The following is a 19580-nucleotide window of genomic DNA, read 5'->3' on the forward strand; positions in this document are numbered from 1 at the left end:
ATAGTTTCTTTTGGGTTGTATATAGAAATATTTAATGTATTTTGGGGCTGACTAAAGTTGAAGTCAGAATAATGAGTCTTTAGTATCTTTTGAATAGTTAATATCTTCCAGTTTAGGGGTTCATTAAACTTTAGAAAAATGGGCTTTGTATTTTCAAGTGATCTGCATTTTCTCCAGTCAAGAATAGTTTAAAATGTGTCTGTCTGGTTACAAGGAAATATGAGATTATGTGTAACACCATCTTCCAGTATCTCACTGGAGCCAAAACCAGAGAATTTTTCACAGTGCAAGTACTGGAGAATCGCTGGTGATAAATCTGTTAATTTGTTAATTTATCTGTTGTTTCTCCTATGATTCGCTATGATCTCCCTGATTGATTTAAACCAGCTAAAGTTATCACAAAGATGTCCTTACAGTGATGAACAGGCACTTAACCTGGGTGTTGTTTTCTTCCTTTTAAACAGATGTTTATTCAGGTTTTCAAGATATACCTCACAGACTTCCATTGTAAAAAGAAGATTACTAGTGGTTTGTTGAAGAAGATCCTTTTGAATCAGGAAAATGTAAGTGGGTTTGTTGGTTAGTATTTAAGACCACACAAAATAAGAGTTAATTTTATTACCACAGCAGGCCATTTCACCTACTCCTTTTGAACAGCCATCTCATTTGTAGTCTATTTCTAAAGAAAATGCAAAGAAACTCCCTTGTTAGTTGATTTTCTACATTACCTTGTATGCTTTTCCTCTTTGTTGCTATATGAAGTGATCTACATAATCTGTAAAAGATAAAATACTTTGTAGTTGAATCCATTTAAGCAAACAGAACATTTTGAACCTTATTCACTCAGATTTAATAATTTCTAATTATCAGGGGCTTTGTTTGATCCCAGGTATCTTGCTGATAATAAAATAGCAGGAAATAAAGTAGCAGTATGACGCTCAAGACTTTCATCAGGGAAAAATATACTTATTTTCCTCATCATCCTTTTTTCTTTCATGTAATTGTATCCTAGTCCATATGCCACTTCTGAACTGGAAGACATATAGTGACAGTCAGTGTGTTTCAGGTGGAGTCACAGTACTATTGTTAAGGTTATTAGAGGGAACAAAAAGCTTTGCAAAACTATAGAAAATAGGAGAGCTATTGGTTCCACTTTCCAGGTTAGAGTCACAGAAAAATCTGGATTGAGAAGCACATCTTGAGATTGTCTGGCCCAGCCTTCTGTAGGAAGCTTTGTCTTAGGTAAGGTTATCCAGTGCCCTGCCAATCCAAGTCTTGAATGTTTGTACTGAGAGCAGCCTAATCCCAGCAGCAATTATGCTTTTCTTACTTGAAGATGGGATTTCACATCTGGACATTTGTCTATCAGCTCATGAGCTCTAGTTGTTGAATACTTTGTACAGTCCCACAATCTGTGAATTACTGTAAGAATTTCTGTAGTTGTACCCTGTGATTTATATCAGAAGGCATTTTGCCTTAAAACGCTTTTCTGCCTTGAATCCCAGGTTTAGTATTAAAACTTATTGTATTTACTAGATGGAAAGTGAGATTAGATGTGCAAAATCCTTTTACTGGTGGTCTTCTGGTAATGACTTCAAATTATAAACAGAGTTGATCTAGAATAGGCGTGTTTCCTAACAGAACCTAACCCTCAATAAAGTTTAATGGCATCAGTGTCCTCATGGTCTAAGATGCTGCAAGGCAAGAACTAAATCCAAATAATTAGATGCAATAATTGTCACAGAAGTCCAGTTGTTTAAGTGCCAGTATGGGTTTTCTGTGTCCTATATGATGGAGCGAAAGATCTTGTAAACCTGACAGCCTTAGAGGTGAGATATCATACAAGGAACAAGGCTGGTTATGACTACCATGTAAAAGAGATGTTACATGTTTATTGCAGCCTTTTCCACTTTTAATTTTAATTTTAATTTCCCATTCACTTTTAATAGGATTTTGATGAAATTGTTAGTGAAGCTTATCAAACTCTACTTACATTTCTTTAAGGCATAAGGGTATCAAGTTAATGCATTGATATCCAAAAGTGGATAGTGGTAGAAGCCAGTGCTTGCTATGTAAGGCATGTTGCAGCAAAGGAAGAGTCACCCTTCTTGGTATCAGCTTACTAAGCAATGGCAGCAGACTAGTATTTGTCAGCAACATCAGCTTTCATAAAAAATCACCCTGGTTTCTAAAGGACTGAAAAACTGTGAAACCTCATGTTATCATGCAGCCTATAATTTGTCCCTTATGAGCATTACAGGTGTGTTCATCCATGTGTGTTCATCCAGCACTCTGCAGGAATCACTATCTGATTATCACCTGGATACTCACCTGAGCTTTTAAACACAGCAAGTACACTCATAGCTGCCATTTAAGATGGGGCACATGCATTAAAATGAAAATATTTGCAGATAGATCCAGGGGTTGTTAGTGTAAAAGCTCTTGAAGCAGTGTTTACTAATGCATTCAGCAGAGATGGACTACAGCCTTGGCTACTCACATCCTAGTGGAAATGTATGTATTTGTATTAAGTTTACTTCAGAGCTGCCATATATCTGGAGATTTCCTTGTTTGCTACAGAAGGTACATTACAAGAGACAGAACTTTCTAAACACTTCTGTTCAGCTTCCTTAGCCATGAGCCAGAACTGACGTACAGATTCACTCCCAAATTTAGAAGTTATATCTGTTTTTCTGTTTAAGAAATCACTTGATTTTTTTTTCCCCCCAGGATTTTGAAGAATTACAGAAACAACTTGATTCTAGACTCCAGAATACTGAAATGTCAGGAGCATGTAATTCCGAGTTCCAGACTCTAGAAGACCTGGAAAGGAGAGAAAGGGAATATTCCGAGCACATAATAGATAATGTAACTTTCTCATTTTTTCTAAAATTTTATTTTAATGCTGTTCTTTTGGTGGGGAGTTCTTTAGAGCAATGGTTTTGTTGAGTAGTCCACAGTTAGTATTTCATATGTGTCCTGAAAATATTTTTACTTTGCCCCAGCAAAATATTTCCAGCTCCCTTTGGGTGTCGATATGTTTTTATAAATAAAACATGTTTTATGCTTTTTGTAAAACACTACTGTTCTATCACCTGAAAAATGTCTGGTGCTTGTCTGAGGATAAGACTTATTTCAAGCCTATATATAGCTTGACTTTCAGGAATGTTATCCTAGCACCTTGCTTTTGTCAATCCCTGTAACTGAGTAAGGGAGTAATAGGAGCCTACAATTTTTTTCCAGCAGAAAGAAGTACCAAGACTGTAGTTGCTGGACAATGTTTTAGTGTGTTTTGTGCATTTACTTCATGAAAGCCTTTTTCTTTAGCAGCTTTCTGCGTGAGAATATATTTACATTTTTTGATGTGAAAATACTGTTTGATAGCAGGCATTTGGGTTTGTTTTTTTTTTTTTTTTTCTCTAAAGTAGGTTCACTGTGTCAGTCTAGATTCAGGCTAGAAAATTGGAGGTTAAGAACATTCTATGTTCTGTTCTCCAGTAAACTGAGTAATATTCTTCCCAGCCCTGTTTTTGAAGTTTGAGCAAATTGACTGCTGATGAAAATGAGAGAGTGACAGCTCTGTGAGCTGCCTGTGCTGATTGACTGTGGCACTTCAGCCCTGGACCAAACAGCCCATCACCTCAGCCTTGGGCCTTTTTCATACAGGAGTTAACATTTTTTAATGTCTGGTGCTTAAGTGCTTCCCTGGGAATTTTCTCTATTTCTCTGAGCCCTTTACTTTATAGTGGAAGTCCTGGTAACATTGGAACATCTGTGTCAAGTTTCTTTTGTACTTTAACTTTGCTCAGTGGAAAAATGATTGTTTAGAGTTTCCCAGAGTTAGTCATGTAAAAATAATTGCTGGCAACCTTGCTGAGGAACATGAGGCATTTATTCACCAGCAGCAATCATCCTTCAGTGGGTCTGTCACTCTTGTGCCTGCAGATGCTTTTCGTTGTACTGAAAATAATTTCCCTCTATGCAGATTTGTATAGCTCAGTACCTTGAACTAATCCAGTCTTCCTTTAAGAATATAAAGAGGTTTTTGCCATACTCACAGATGCCATAATCACTTTTTTTTTCCAAAATTCATGGGTCCTTAATAGAAATCGTGGTGATGGATGCATTTTTTAGCTTCATGTGTACGAGTAATCCCCCAGAGCACAGAATATTGACAGTGTGCACAGTCATGTTTATGGAATCAGAACCTAAAACTAGGGATTGTCCATATAATAATCTTTTAGAATTGGCACATATACTATGCTGACATGAAGTATTTAATTCAGCAAAGTGCTTATGTAGTATCTAGCTGTGAAAGGCTTTGATGGTGTAAAACAGTACTAATTTTCAGTTTTTCTTTTTTTTATAAAAATGTTGTTTGACTAGAATACCTGCTCCTACAGCGAAATAAACTTCCCAGAATAAAAGGGATGCAGTTTATCTTCTAGGTTTTTACCATCAATACTAAGAACATTATAGGCTCTTATAGATGCAATATGTAGAGAATTAACAAATTCTTAGCTAGTTAAAAAGTATTACAACAGTTACTTTAAAAGGTCAGGTTTGACCTACTGGTTAGGTGCCACCACCAATATATTATATATATAAAATATATTATAGTCTATTTATCTTTGTAAATTGTTCAATATAACTAATGCTGAGAGCTGTCTGTGACTTGTATTTCAGTAGACTCATATATATGCCTCTCTATATAATGAAATACCAGATGATTAATGAGGGAACATGGGTTTTTTTTGATTCATATTCCACAGATGGAAGCCTTCTGGAAGCAGACTGACAAAGCCCAGCAGGATTTTTTGGACCAATCAAAATGCTCAAGTGCCAAAGCCACAAAGATAATGATGGATCTGACTGAGAAGATGATTGCAGTAGAAAGCTTGTTAAGTGAATCTCAAGACTTGCAGGCAATGGTAAAGTAAAAAAGAAATAAAAGTTGAGATGGATTTAGTCAATCTGAACAGAAAGAATTATGTCAGTGCAGAGTCTGTCAGTCCTGCCTCAGGAGTGATGTAGACTGCTTAATCCAGTTGTCTCTTTGAGCTTTATTGCTGAGAGCTCAACTTCCATTGCACTTTAGGAAAATTCATAGGAGCGTGAACTCTCTGCACTTGAGTTCTAATTCTCAGAATTAGACTACATTTTGACTACATTTAAGTAGTCATATAAGGAAAAAGTATTATTAGTGCAGATAGTGAATCAGGAGCAAGAACACAAGATCCAATGGATGGAGAATTGTTACTGTGGGCATTAAAAAAATTCATTTTCTTTCAAAATATTTATTTCACTTTGACTGACAAATCCTAATTTAAATTTGAGGGTGATTCTGTGCGTTCAGGGACTTTAATCTGAATTGAAAATTCTTATCAGCTCTTAGGAATATGGTCTGAAGAGGGAAAACTGTGTTCATAAATGCGCCAGCACTGTGCTTTATGCTGTGCTAAATCTAACAGATCCTTCCTTGTTTTTTGCACAGGATATGCTGAAAGAGTTATATGTAATTTATAGATTAACATACATTTGGAATCACTGCATTTATTAGTAATTAGTATAAACTAATGCAGTAATTGTTAGCTTGTTTGTTTTACATTGTAGCAGCTCAGTAGACTGAGCTGGCCAGGTATGAAAAAAGCCTTTGCTGCTGGTCACACTTGACCCAAACTGGGCTGCTGCACAGTAAGTTCCTCAGATGGGAAGACTGCAGATAAGATAATCTGAATACAGATACAGGAGATATTCCTGCCTGAAGTCACTACTGTGATGATGCTGAAATCTCATTGCAGAGGTCATTGTAGGTACATCTCTATTAATTACAGTAGGTCAGAGAATCATAGAATCATTTGGTTTGGAAAAGAGCCTTGAGATCGAGTCCAGCTGTTAACTTAGTACAGCATTGTCAAACTCTTTCTAACCTTGAAGCATTGCTTGAAGCAGCTGCACTTTTACCTTTCCCTACTGTGATCATGGACTACTTCTTTAATAGTGCAATAAAAGCTGCTAGGCTGTAGGCAGTTATACTAATTTTTAGTATATGTATTGAACTCTGTCTGACTATGTATTTGAAGGAATCACAGCATTATCAGAATCAGGTATGTGTCCTCATTTCAAAATGAGAACCTTTACTGGTGTGCCATATAGTATCTTGAAAAGAGGTCCAGGACTTCCATGTTGTCTTCTGTCCCTCTATCCTCCTTGAGTATTTAACTTTTCTCTGCAAGGCTTTTATAATATTTTCCAGACTTAATGTCTTCTTGACAGCTACAAATAATGAAAAACGCCAATAATTTTAGATTAGCTCTTGCAACTGCACATTCAGTAAACCTACTGCTAGCCTGCACTGATCAAGACTTTCAGAAGTATTTAAATACATGAAGATGGTTATTCACATCATTTAGAGAAGCCTCAGTGGTTTTCTTCATGGTTTGGGAATCAATAGTTCAGTGAAAGGAAAGCACAACCAAAGATACATGCTTAGTTTCTAAACAGGACTTTATGTTTGGTTTAGAACATTCAGGAAAGGTTATTCAACTGGGAGCTTATGGTGAAAATGATCGATTCACTGAAGTCCTCTATTCCAGAAGAGTGTAAGGGCAGATTAAATACTGTGTCAAATATTCTGGACCACTTAACTGTAAAGAATAATCTTTCAGTCCGACAAAAGGAAGAGCTTCTAACAGACCTGCACAAAGCCTTCTGGGAGCAGCTGGCACATTACAGTAATGGTGAGTACTTAGACTGGAGCTCGTGACTTACATGAATTCTCATTGTTTTAAAGGGTAAAAAAAATTACAGCTTCAGCTCTATATACTTCTCTGTTTTAAAAAGGTACTAATGAATTGACCAAGATCAGTTTTATTTTGGAGGGTGTGTGTTTGGAATTCGAACTTTGACTTTAGGCCTTTTATGTCTTGCTCCAGGTATTACGAGGTACTTACTCTCTAATTCACATAATCTAATTCCATTAATTTTAATTGTACTTGCTACAAGTGTTTGTGATAGTTCTCCATTTACTGTTCACATACTTGGCATTGCTGGTCATACTGGCTGACATAAGACACTGTCTTAGGATTTCTTGGTAGCATATAAGGCCAGAAGCAGTTGTGCTATATACAAAGCAATTGTGCTATCACTCTTCTGAAAAAAATAATGTTAAAGCTTAAGATCTTCCTAAAAATCTCTCTTCTCTTATGTCAGACTAAAATGCTTCCAAAATGAAGTATTTCCTCTTCCTTTTACACCTCTTCATATTGCCTATCTGAAAAGTACACAGTCATAATAAAGTCTAAGCTGACTGACCCTCTGATTTAAGGTTCTCCCTGTGTCATTTTGTATATTACCTAAAGCCCAGTGTTGAGAAATACAGCCCCATCTTCTCTGTTAGGTGCTATTTCAGGGCTCAGTGCCTCCCATCAGTGCTCACAGCAAATTATGGTAAACATTTAGCCAGAAGGGAAATAATGTAAACCACTTCAACACAATTTCCAGAACCATTTCTGCTATTTTTGGACATATGTAAAGAAAATTGTCACAGCAAAATGGCATTAGGTTTAGAGTTCAGTGAACTGAATAGTCAGAATGAATACAGTCTTGTTGCAGTATGTTCTTGCTGCAGTGCTGCTCACTCACTTTGGGCCCAGTAGTGATAATTTGTGCCTTATCTCACAGTCATAAATTCACAGAAGTACAAAATGGTTAAGGTTGAAAGAAATTCTGGAGGTTGTGTGGTCCACACTGTCTGCTTAAGCAGGTTGAGCTACTGTTGGTTGCCCAGGATTATGTCCAGACAGCTTCTCTCTCCAAGAATGAAGACTCCATCTGGGCTACCTGTCCTACTGCTCAGTCATCCTCATGGTGAAAGGAATCTCCTGGTTTTCAGTTTCTGGCAGCTGCCTCTGGTCCTTTTGTTGGGCACAACAGAAGAGAATGGCTCTGTCTTCTTTGTACCCACTCTCCAGGTGTTTCTATACTCAGATGTTTATATACTTATGCTCAGATCCCCCCTGAGCCTTCTCTTCTCCAGGATGAACAGCCCCAGCTCTCTCAGCTTTGTCTCATAGGAGACATGCTCCAGTCCACTCATCTTTGTGGCCCTTTGTTGAATTCTCTTCAGTATCTCCATGTCTCTCTTGTACTTGGCCGTGGAGCACAGAACTGGACACAGCACTCCAGGTGTGGCCTAACCAGAGCTGAATGGAGAGAAAGGATCCCCTCCCTTTATCTGCTGGCTTAGGTTCAACCTCATGTCCACCAGAACCCCCAGGTCCTTTCCTGCCAAGCTGCTTTCCAGCTGGGCAGTCCCCAGTGTGTGCCTGTGCCCGGGGTTGTTCCTCCCCAGGTGCAGCACCTTGCACTTCCCATTGTTAAACTTCAGGAGATTTGCATCAGCCCATTTCTCCAGCTTGTCAAGTGCCCTATGTATGGAAGTAAAAGCATGTGTGGTGTATCAGCCACTCCTTCCATTTTTTGTGACCTCTGCAGACTTGCTAAATTTGCACTCTGCTCCATCATCCAAGTTATTAATGAAGCTACTGAGCAGAACTGCACTCAGTATTGAGTGCTGGGGTACACCAATAGGTGCTGGCTTCCAGGTGTACTTGGAGCAAATTTTCAATCCATCTCACTGCTCATCCATCCTCTTCTCTGTGAGGATCTGTCAGGAGACTGCATTGAAACCCTGCCTGAAGTCAGGGTAGCCAGTATCCACCACTCTCCTGTCATCTACTGAGCCAATTATTTCACCACAGAAAGTGCTGCAGACTTGATCCTCTTTCAGAACATCTAGCCGTGTGAACAGTTTGCTGATATTCAAAAATGCATGTATATTGTGATATACTTTCTTTCATGAATGTTTGTTTCTAAAACTGTCTATGCCTATGTTCACAGTTTTCACATAGGTTCAGCCACTTACATTTTTTAAGCATAAATGGTTGTCTCTGGGTGGTTTTTCCTTCTTTTTGTCAATTTTCACTTGTTCCTAAGCAAAAATACCTCTGTCAAGGCCTTTATTTTATGCAAAGTAGGCTTTTATAATTATATGTAGCTATATATTACAGTTGGTACCTCCTGTGCAGAACATTATCAACCTCCTGGTTTTAGATAGAAATGAAACATGTTTTAAAAAAAAATTATCTGGAGTGCAGCATTTATTCCAATAGAGCCTTATGTTGACCTTTCTTAGGAGCTTCTGAATACAAAAGTTTAGCTGTACCTATAATTCACAAACAGAGCACAAAGCCAGCAAGACTGTGCTCCTAGGGTACAAAATAAGGAAGTATTTAAGAATCAATAGTGTTTAAAAGTAAAATACTGCTACGTTTATTTAAGTGATATTTTCATTACAGGCTTTCCTGTACTTTTGGTGCACCTTCAAGTGTTCTGTCAGTGCATCATCAGCCTGTGGATAAACACAATAAATTAGCATGGAGAATAAATAACATTCTTGGTGCTGCAGTACTGTACTCCTCTTGTTTCTCTACAAAATAATTTCTTGTAGCTAAAGCAGCTTGGTGTAGTGGAAGAACAGCGGCCACAGATAACTGTTCTTTTAGCTGCTTGTGTCAGGAGTGAAGTACTGCTCTAGGGCAGGGTAACTGGGGAAAATTAGTAAAATTTTTCTTAGGTGGATGGGCAATGAGACATGAAGTGGCAGAACATTTAAAGCAGTGATTGCACTAAGCAGCCCAGGATGCAAATAGACTTGTTAATTTAGATATCACTTGGAGCTGCAGGGGGAATGAAGTGGGGAGGAATTTAGTCCCAAAGAGTTACATAGCTACATTGGTAGCAGGAAATTGGAGGGACCTTGACAACTTTTACTGCAGGTTCTTGGATGAGTCACTTTAGAAGTCTGGTATATATGGGCTGCATGCCAGTTCAAACTAATCTGAACTAGCACTGTTTTAGACCTTTTCTCCCCACCATATGTTACTGCCCCTGTCCTTGCAGCAGCATTTGCATATCTTCAGTCAGGTAATGAGACACTTACTGACCTTCCTGAAGCAGGAGGGGGAGGTTTGGGGTGCTGCCTGAGGCATTCTGTTTCTGGGACTAACACACTGCCTTTGCATAAATAGCAGCACCAGTGAAAGGGACTGTGCAGGATGATAGCAGTCCAAAAACCTGATAGATTTAAGTGCCATGTAACAATTTAGAAGTTCACATCTAAAAAGGCCATCAGTGTAAGAAGCAAACTTCAAATCCTGCATGGTGATTACTTGCCTGTTTCACTCACTAACAGATCTCCGTGAGCTTATGTTGTGTGACAGCAGCAGATGCTGCTTTCTCCCTGTGGAGTTGTGGTTCCTAATTGTTTGTGGTTTATGTTCCAGAGTGCATGCAACAAAGTAAAGACCTGATCTGGAAACGGCTGGAGTGCCGTGCGAAGAAGAAGGAAGAGTTCAAACGCAGACAGGAAGCTGAACAAGAGAGTCTCCTTAGCAAAACTTTTCTTACTGAAGATGTTCATAATTTTCTCAAGGTGAACAAGTAAAAGCTTATTTTCCCTTTCTATTAGTTTTTAAAGCCAAATGTATTGCAGATTTTTCCCAGTTCTGTAAAATTGGGAATTTGGGGTCCTTGTGAGAATTGTGTGTTGTGGCACAGGTGGACATGGTCAGAGTCCCTGTTGCCATGGCTTTTCCTGCAGTGTTGATACATTGGAAGAGAATGCCAATGGGGTTAATGCAAAATGGCATGTTTGGTAGAAAACATCTTTTACTTAGGTACTGTGTGTTTGCTTTAAGACAGGAAATACCTGGAGGAAAGTACCCAGCCTGCATTACAGAAGAAAACAGTCTGCACTGATCTAATTGCTTTTCCATGAGTGGGGTTACTGAGGCTCAAAAGATTTACCAAATTTCAGAGAAGTAGAGGAAAAACTAATTATGATCTCTGGCAGGATGCCTTAGAGAAGGTTTGCAATTGATAATTTAATATGGCATACAATGGCCAGTGTAATGTTTTCATGCTCATATTTTCTATAGAGACTTGTTATTATTGTTCCAAATGAATATACAAAATCAGAGTTCTTAGCTGTAAATGCTGAGAGCTGCAAAATTTGGGTAACTGCTGAGAACTGCAAACTCAAGTTATTAAGAATTAAAAAAAAAAATCAATACTCAATTTTCCTGAAAATAAATAATTTAAGGTGAAAGTGGTTACATCCAGCAGTATTAAATTTTTTATGAAATCTAATAACTTGGATAAAATTATTGTATGAGAAGACCCAGATTCCAATTGCAGCAATCTATCAGAATTTATTGGTCTTAACACTGCAATTTTGCACTGTGGGGCCATATTCTTTAATTATATTGTATGAATTGGATAAAGCAGTTACTATTTCTGTATGCACACCTGCCTGGCAACACCTCACTCCAAAACAAGTAGAGCACTTTTTACACCTTTGGCTTTTCATAAAGCCAAACTTGAGACAAATAATTCTGTCACATATTTTTATAGCCAGTGTGCACTTGTGGATGTATTTTCCTTTTAGACATCATTGGACACTCTTGGACACATCCCAGATTCATTGAACAAAGCTCAAAAATTTTGCTGTAAGACCCCTTCCCTACAAAGGTAGAGCCACACCGATTTGTTCAAGAGAGGCTCTATTCTGTACACCTGAACATTAGTCTAGAGTTTAACTAAGCCTCTTCAACAGCTTTCTGACAGGCTGAGCAGGGAGGGGCAGCTTGCACTTCATGCTGCAGGACAGAACACAGCTGAGTTTTAGAATTATGAAATGCCTGCGTACAAATGAAAGTCAGAAATGCAAGCCTTTCTGCTGCGCAGTGAGAGAGTCTTTTGTCCCAGAACAGATGGGGTCTTAAATGCAGAAACTCTTCAAAGAATAAGAAAAATTTGTACCTGCAGCTCCTATGGTTTGACTTAAATAGTTAAAAATAATGTAAATAGTTCAGTAATTATTTTGTGAGAACAATCCACTTGGCTCTGAAGAGCTATTATAAGTTTGTTTCATAATTTCACAGCCAGCCCAACAGTAAAGGAATTGATTGCAAAGCCTCACCATGAGCCCAGAGCTGTACCCATCAAAACCACTTCTTTTCTCTGCCTTTCCCCCTTCACCTCATCAAGGGCTCACACCACCATAGTAGCAGCTTGGCCAGTAACTGACCTCTGCTGAATTTTAAGTGATTGCCAATTGTGATGGTGGATCTTGCAATAAACTTCATTCACATCAGGTTGCTCTGAACACAAGTAGGGTTGTAACAATTGAGTTGCTGCAGATTTGATTTTTTTATAAAACAGAATGAGATATATAGTAAAGGTTAGAGTTCCTGTATCATTCTTTCTCCTTCATCTATGTTTATGTTGGAACAGGAGGATTTTAATTTTGTCTTTTACTGCAGAGAATACAGGAATGATCAATGAAGAACACAAACCATAAAGTGTCAGTTACAGTAATCCAGTCTGGCTCTGCCTACCCACGGTGGAAATACAAGTTTAGCAGTTAATTTGTCAAACTCTGTGATAAAGTATGATTCCATGAAATGTGTGACCTTTCAAGTCTACCTCTACAAGAATGCTGAAGCATTTATGGGCACTTTGGTCCTCTTTAGAAGAGCTCTATCGACATACCTAATGACAAAAGCTATATTTGCAATGGGAGTGATAGGGAGCACTTGGCAGATTAAATTAAAATATGGAATATTTATGTATAATGCTACTCATTAGTCTGTAGATTGAGGTAGTCTTTGTCTGTGAAATATAATTTTCCATGAGCCTGCCAACACATCCGCAGTCACAGTCCTTACTTGAAGGAAAAAATTGCATTCCTCTTAAAACTGTGACCAAGGACCAAGTCAGGACCACATCACAGATCAGCCTTTTAGGAACCACCATGGGATGTGGTGACCAACCCCAGTGCAAAAGCCCTGTGCAGTGTGATACAGCTGCAACTCAGGTGTCTCATGATGATGTCAGATGGCTGTTCTGCACTTCATAGCAATGGCTATGATGTAGTGATATTCGTACACTGGAAAGCAGGTTTCAGGTCACATCATTTCACGTGTTTTGTAGTAATATTAACGTATTATTTAACCCCATAATGTTGAGGCTAAGAAATTTTATACTCAAGACTGGATAAGCTCAAATTAAGGTGGTAAGGCAAATTCCATTTCCCTCTGAGTCATGGTTCTAGATAAACAATTACTGTTGTAGTGTTACATGGGAAGAGCATCAAGGAAGAAAAGAGAAGGATCACAAGAAACTATTAAAATCCTTCCAGCTATTTAAATATACCTACTGTGTTTCTTTTTAGGCTTACCATGGGCTGATGGAGAAACACTGGCAAGCACAGTGGGATCTGGAGGAGGAGGATGACTGTGAGAGCACAGAGGCTGTCACTGATCTCTACAAGGTGCCACTTCTAGTGATAAATGTCATTTGCTAAATTAATTTTGAAGTTTGCCTAACACCCTACAGTGTCAGGCCTTGGGGAGGATTGGGGAATTGCAGGAAGGATCACTTCCAGGAATTACAGCTCCAGAAAGCTAGGCTGACAAAGCAGAAGATGGAGGCAGGACAGTCTTCCATATTAGCTTGCCTTTTCCATTATCTTCCCAAAACATCATGTTTCCTAACCTCATATTAGTCAGAAAATGCCTGCATGGTCTGGCAAAACATGGTGCCCAGGTGGCTGACAAGGTTGCAGTAATGTTGAGAGCATACAATGTCATTACTACAGGAGGGAGATTTCATTTATGTGGCATAATTATCTCTTCTGCACTGTCACTGGATGATAATATTCTAAGTGAACTCCACTTCATCTCCAAAGACAATCTTTTCATTCATTTCTCATGGAGGGTTTTTTTTTTTTTTATTCTAGTTAGTTCCCTGAAGTAGGTTCAGATCTTTGGTGTAAGTAATATTTTTATACTTCTTTTTGTTACTGATTTGGAAAATTCGGTGCTTCATGCTTTTGCATCATCTTAAATTATTTTCTGTCTATGCAGAAAAAATATGATAACATGATCTGTCTGGTGAAGCCCAAAACCATACTCAGTAGTGACCTTTAATTAGGCTGGAACTAATCACTTTCAGCTCAACAGGATCCTTGTCATGATTAATTATGACCAGACCTGTATATTGTAGAAGCTTGTGGTCCCTATCACATACAGCTAATATAGCCATACAATCTTAATTAGTAGTAGTCCACATGCACTTTTTCAAATTCATTTGATAAAAAAACAAAGCCAGTGAATCAGAGTAGATTAAATGTACAAAGCTGTGTAATATAAGAAAAATCAACATGTTTGCACTGATATTTCTGTGCTCAGTTCATCATCCATAGTTACTAACTTCTCCATCCCCTTCCTCAATTCATGTGAAGTCTAGAGACGAAACAATTTTTTTTTTTGTTTTCCCTTACACAGCTCCTCCTCATTTGTGAAATTATATTGCTTTCCTTTGTTGTGTACTCTATTTTAGTAATACTAAGGCAGGACTGAAAATCCTGTCTCTTTCAGTACTAAGCTAAGTTTTCTTTCCCACTAAAGAAAAATTGGCTTGGGTGAATTAAGTTTTTCTAGAATTGCCAGGTTGCCAGGAGAACTGCACAAACTTGAACTCTGCCAGTTCACCTAGCTCTAAGGCCTTTATATTCCATATTACAACTGCTCTCCTATGCCTAGACCCAAACACTGCCAGACATGAAAAACTCCATGTACTGTGATCCAGCTGGCATCTGTTAAATGAGGGTCCACAAATCTTTATTTCCACTTTCTTTTTTTTCTGCAATAAAGCATTTTTACTGTGATATTTAATATAATGAGCAACTATACTTTCTCCCCTTAACCCCAAATACAGATCCTATGAATTGTTTTAAGAGAGGAGGCTGCTTTTGAATATACCTTATAAGCTAGAAAGAAGAGATAATACAAATGAGCATAGCCCCACTGAAGGTAAAATGGCTGTGCTGACTTCTGCAGCTGAGGACAGTGCAGTGGTTATGTTTTCCATAACCAGAGGCATAAAAGCAAAAGTAGACTTGCAGTTAAAGGAAGACACAGACACAATGCCTTTGCTTCTCTCTCTGCTCCACTACACATCCAGAGCAGGAGTGCGGCCTGTGCAAGCACAAGTCTTTCCCTGGGCAGCAGGAGTTTGCCTCTTCACTTGCTCCAGTTTTGTTACAGGAAGAAGCCTTGCTGCTATTGGGAAGGTAGGTAAGCTTTGCTGCTAAGGCAAGGTAGCAGTGGGAAGATGACAGAGGTTTGGGATCCTCCCCAGTGCAGTTGTGTGACTGCAGCTCAAGCAGAGTTAAACAAACAGGCATTACCAAGCTGGGTACCAGCAAGCCTCACATGGCAGCAGTCAGCTCTGTGATACACACCTATGTTCCCACTGGGTTTGGACCACAGAACTAGCTAGTTGGGCACTTGTGTAAACACTGCAAAGCCTGATGTTGCCTTTGCAGTGGATCTGCACTCCCTGAGGCTTAACTGACAGTCATTTGCTTTGCAAATGGAGAAACTGAAACATGATCTCAATGAAAAAGGTGTTGTTAAAATATAAGTAATAGGTCACCATGCGGCTGGGGAACCAGTGAGTATTCTCAGGACAGAAGAAAAGGTGTTACTAATCTGTAAGTGCCACTCCCTTGTGGAAGATCCTTAGCTTGTTCTCACAGTCCTCTTCTGAGCCCTTATCAAATTTCTATGCCTTTTCCATTTTTTCATATTTTGCCCTTTAAACAGATCAAGATAGATTTATATAACCCTCTAGCACTAGGAGAGTCTGTACTGCTACAGTACATGGAAGAATTATCCAAATTGGTGAATAAATATGTAAAAATTCAATGATCTGGAAGCTGAGTGTGTTTGCATAGAATAATTGAGTAAGTTTGTTTTGTGTACGCATGAATAAATCAATTAAAATGATTTAACCAAGGTCAATGGAAGCTGTTGATGCCTGAGTGAATGAATGAGTTATATTTGGAGGATAGTGTAGGACTTTTCAGCCACACTAGTGGATTATAAGAGTGTACTGTAGGTGAATAGTCTGTATCTAGACACAGGCTCCATAACTAGTTTTTGAAATGTGTGTTGAAGAATGAGGGCAAATGAAGGAAAAATTGTACAAAGATAATTGAATGGATCAGCTTAATATTTTCATTAACAGGGTCTGCAGAGTTAGCCTGTATACAGGAGATTTTGTGCTGTTTTAACTGTAATTTTCTATTACAGTGGCAGCAATAGCACAGTACCCACCCCTGTCCCTGCCCCAGTATATCCAGTTCTGTTTCCCTTGAACAGATTAATGGCTATGTCAAACCTGTCTCAAGTTTAACATATCAGATAATCACCAACTTTTAATATTTTCCCTCTTTTTTTTTTTTTTTTGTTGCTGTTGTTGAAATTACTCATGTATTTCAGTAGGGAAAGGAGAAGTGAAGAGGTTTGGGGGATAACACTATTATTAAGAAAACAGACATGCAGATTGCACAAAGGAAATCAATTAACAGCTAGGAATTACATAGAATATGGTAAGATAGGTCTTTTTTTTTCTGCCTTAATTTCAAAACCATAAAAACACAATTTATTGTCATTTATAATTCCCCTTTGCTGGTAGCCACTCACCAGAATATTATTTCATTTGGCTTGGGAATAAAATGCACAAAAATTTAAGCTAAAAGCTATTAAGTCATGAGTGTTATCAATAGGCAAGGCAGTAGACATTTTTTAATGGGTAGACATAAATGTGAGTTTGAGGAAAAGTATTTGATTTTTTTTTCTGTTAATAAAAGGGACAAAAAATATTTTTGACAAGATAAAAAGTAGAGATTCTCAGAGACTTATTCTTTCATTACTTTCCTTATGTAATTTTGTTAATATGAGGTATGGTTAGGGATTCTGGACTGCATTTTTGGGTACCAAGAGCTGGCATCTTTTTAGAGGGAATCAGTCATTTTGTCTCAGGTGGAAATCCCTATCAAGAGACCTCCACCTCAAAAGCTCACTTTTGAAATTTTTGCCCTGTAACTTACCCCAAAAATATAGCATCATCTGATAGATTAAATCTGTGAACTCATACCATGGAAGCCCATTCTAATTCTGGGTTTGGGCACTATTAGATTTGTTTTTATTGCTTCAGTCAAAGCTGATACAAGATGTCTGATGGGGGTAGCCTTCATTCTGAAGTCTTCCTCCTGCCTTACTGCATAAGAAAATGGATTTTATCACTGTACAGATGCACAATTGGCTAATAGTTAGATCTCATGAACGATGTAGCCTTATCCACAAAGGCAAATTTCTAAAAAGGGAGTACCAAAAGAGAAGATTGAAACTGCCTCTTGAATAAATCAAAGACCAGTGAGGGGGCAAGACTGAAGTTTCAACAGACCTCCATTTTAAATGTGTGGAAATCAAGCAGTGGAGCTTTTTTATTTACTTTTGCTAAGGATGTCTTCAATGTCACTGTGCTGTTTTGATGTTAGAATGCTTAAAAGCAGGTAGGGTTTTCATTGTCCAATTGACTTTCCAGAATTCTTCACATGGAAGAGAGAAGTACATGCAATCAGCTTTTCCCTGTTTTGAGTGGTGTATCTCCTGAGTGTATATGAAGTATCTTCTGGTGGCCAGTGGTGTGTGTGTCCAGGGTCCCAGAATTTTTGATGTATTTTTGGGATGTAAGATCTGAATATTGAATCTCTGTCCTTTGTAAGATACAATATGGTGTGGGAGATTAATTTTTTACCTCCTAACCAAATGTCCTAGCCACTGAGCTTCTGGGGGCACATGCAACAGTGTTCCACAGCTTTGGTCAGATACTTAATTCCTTCAGTAAAATGTTCTATCACAAGTTAAGGAGTAGTTGTGCAGTTGCCTTTTTGAGACAATATATACTTTTCAGTGGCTGGCATGTAAAATAAACTACGACCAGCCTTTCTAAATACGTTTTCCTGCTTCACAATTTCACTATTCACTCATCTATATGTAGGAACCTTTTAATCTTTTAGGTTTAAGGGGGAGAATTAATGTTGTTCTTTGAGTGAAATCTGATAAGCTATGTATTTCCCCTGGTTTTTGACAAAATTATATATTTACTGCCTTGTTTAAAATTCAGATGCACTCAGCATTTTAATCTACGCCCATTTTATTTCCATGTATACACCATGGTATTTCTTTATGCTTGATGTATTTCTCTGGGGATTTTTTGAAAAGCTTTGAGATTGACTGCCAGGTACTACAAACAGGTTCATTCAATACTGCAATCAGCTATTCTATTAATAGAATCAATTTGAATAAATTTCATCAAGTCAAAACTCTAAAAACAAGAAATGGTATATCAGGAAGCTTGTAAAAAATATTTGTAGAGGCTCTAGTCCAAAAATAAGATCCTGGAAGCAGTACTGATTTTCCTTTTATTCCTGTGGAAAATAACTTTTATAATACATAATGTGCCATCCCTACTCACAGGCAGACTTTATTGCACTTTGAATTCAAGCACATTCCTTAGAGTACAAACAGTTTTGAACTATTTTGTTAGGTTGAGTTGCTGGGTAGAATTCAACTACATCTGCATCTTTCCTAAGTGTAGACTTAGTATTTCCCCTCCCAAAGTTTTAAAGGCCATTTTGCCACATGTTTTAAGTGCTGCATTAAACAGCATGGCTGCTCTCTTGTCCCTGTGGTGTGGCCTCTGGGTACAGCATGATGCCCTTGTAGGTCTGGCATGCAAGGGCTGCTCTGATGTCCATGTGATTATCACATTAATGAGGTGATGTACATAAGTGATTCTGTGGGAACAAGACCTTAACCACATTTTTCTTCAGGAACTGTCCCCACTGTGGTAGTGCCAAAGATAAACATACAGTATAATTTGAAGGTGCAGGGGGTACAGGCAGAACAAAATGTCATTGACAACAAGGAACAAAATACCATATTTTTGTTCTGTGCAAAATATTTCATAGCAAATAATAACACAGAGCTGTGAGTGTGCCAGGAAAATGCGATCAGTTCCACAGCAAAATGTGTTTAAAAGGGATTTAGCTGCCATTGTTAAAGAATAGAATTCCTTAACACCCTGCCTGAGATCTTTTGATCTACTGCAGTAGAAATGCCACGGGCTCCTCTAGACTCCTTCTGAACTATTTCAGACCAAATAGAAATTCTTATATCACTGAACACCCAGTAAAGGCAGGAGAATTAATATGTCCTGAAAGGCTGCTAAAGCTCAGAGGAAAGATTACAAAGATAGAGCCATTATTCTTTAAATGTTGTATGGGATATTTAGATTAGAAGTGCAGTATCTTTGAGTTTATGTTAAACCTGAGAACTTGGAGTCTTGGATTTTAAAATAACAGCAGAAGAGAGAATTCAAGCAAATCATTTGGCATTGCTTTTTCCAAGCTAGGCCAGGCCCACAATTACAGATTACTAGGATGGTATAAATCATGCCTCTTGTTGTAACAGGAACTTGTAACTAATAATTAAGGAGTAGGGGCAACAATCCTTCAGCACAGGACACACCTGTGTTGCAAGTGTTCCCCTAATGATACTGTCATGTCTAGACTGTGAGCAACCACTAGAAATGGGAAAAGT

General features: G+C 38.2%; 1 protein-coding gene across 1 annotated transcript in view; it reads left to right on the forward strand.

The window, feature by feature from the left end:
- Positions 1-19580, forward strand: part of EVC (EvC ciliary complex subunit 1) — a 48929-nt gene that overhangs the window by 8643 nt on the left and 20706 nt on the right. The window contains exons 6-11 of the mRNA XM_050973563.1: positions 465-563; positions 2731-2868; positions 4773-4931; positions 6524-6740; positions 10347-10495; positions 13298-13396. Of these exons, the coding sequence (XP_050829520.1) occupies positions 465-563; positions 2731-2868; positions 4773-4931; positions 6524-6740; positions 10347-10495; positions 13298-13396 (861 nt within the window). The remainder of the gene's footprint in view (positions 1-464; positions 564-2730; positions 2869-4772; positions 4932-6523; positions 6741-10346; positions 10496-13297; positions 13397-19580) is intronic.

Source organism: Serinus canaria, chromosome 4 (genome assembly GCF_022539315.1).
Source record: "Serinus canaria isolate serCan28SL12 chromosome 4, serCan2020, whole genome shotgun sequence".
Taxonomy (NCBI): Eukaryota; Metazoa; Chordata; class Aves; order Passeriformes; family Fringillidae; genus Serinus; species Serinus canaria.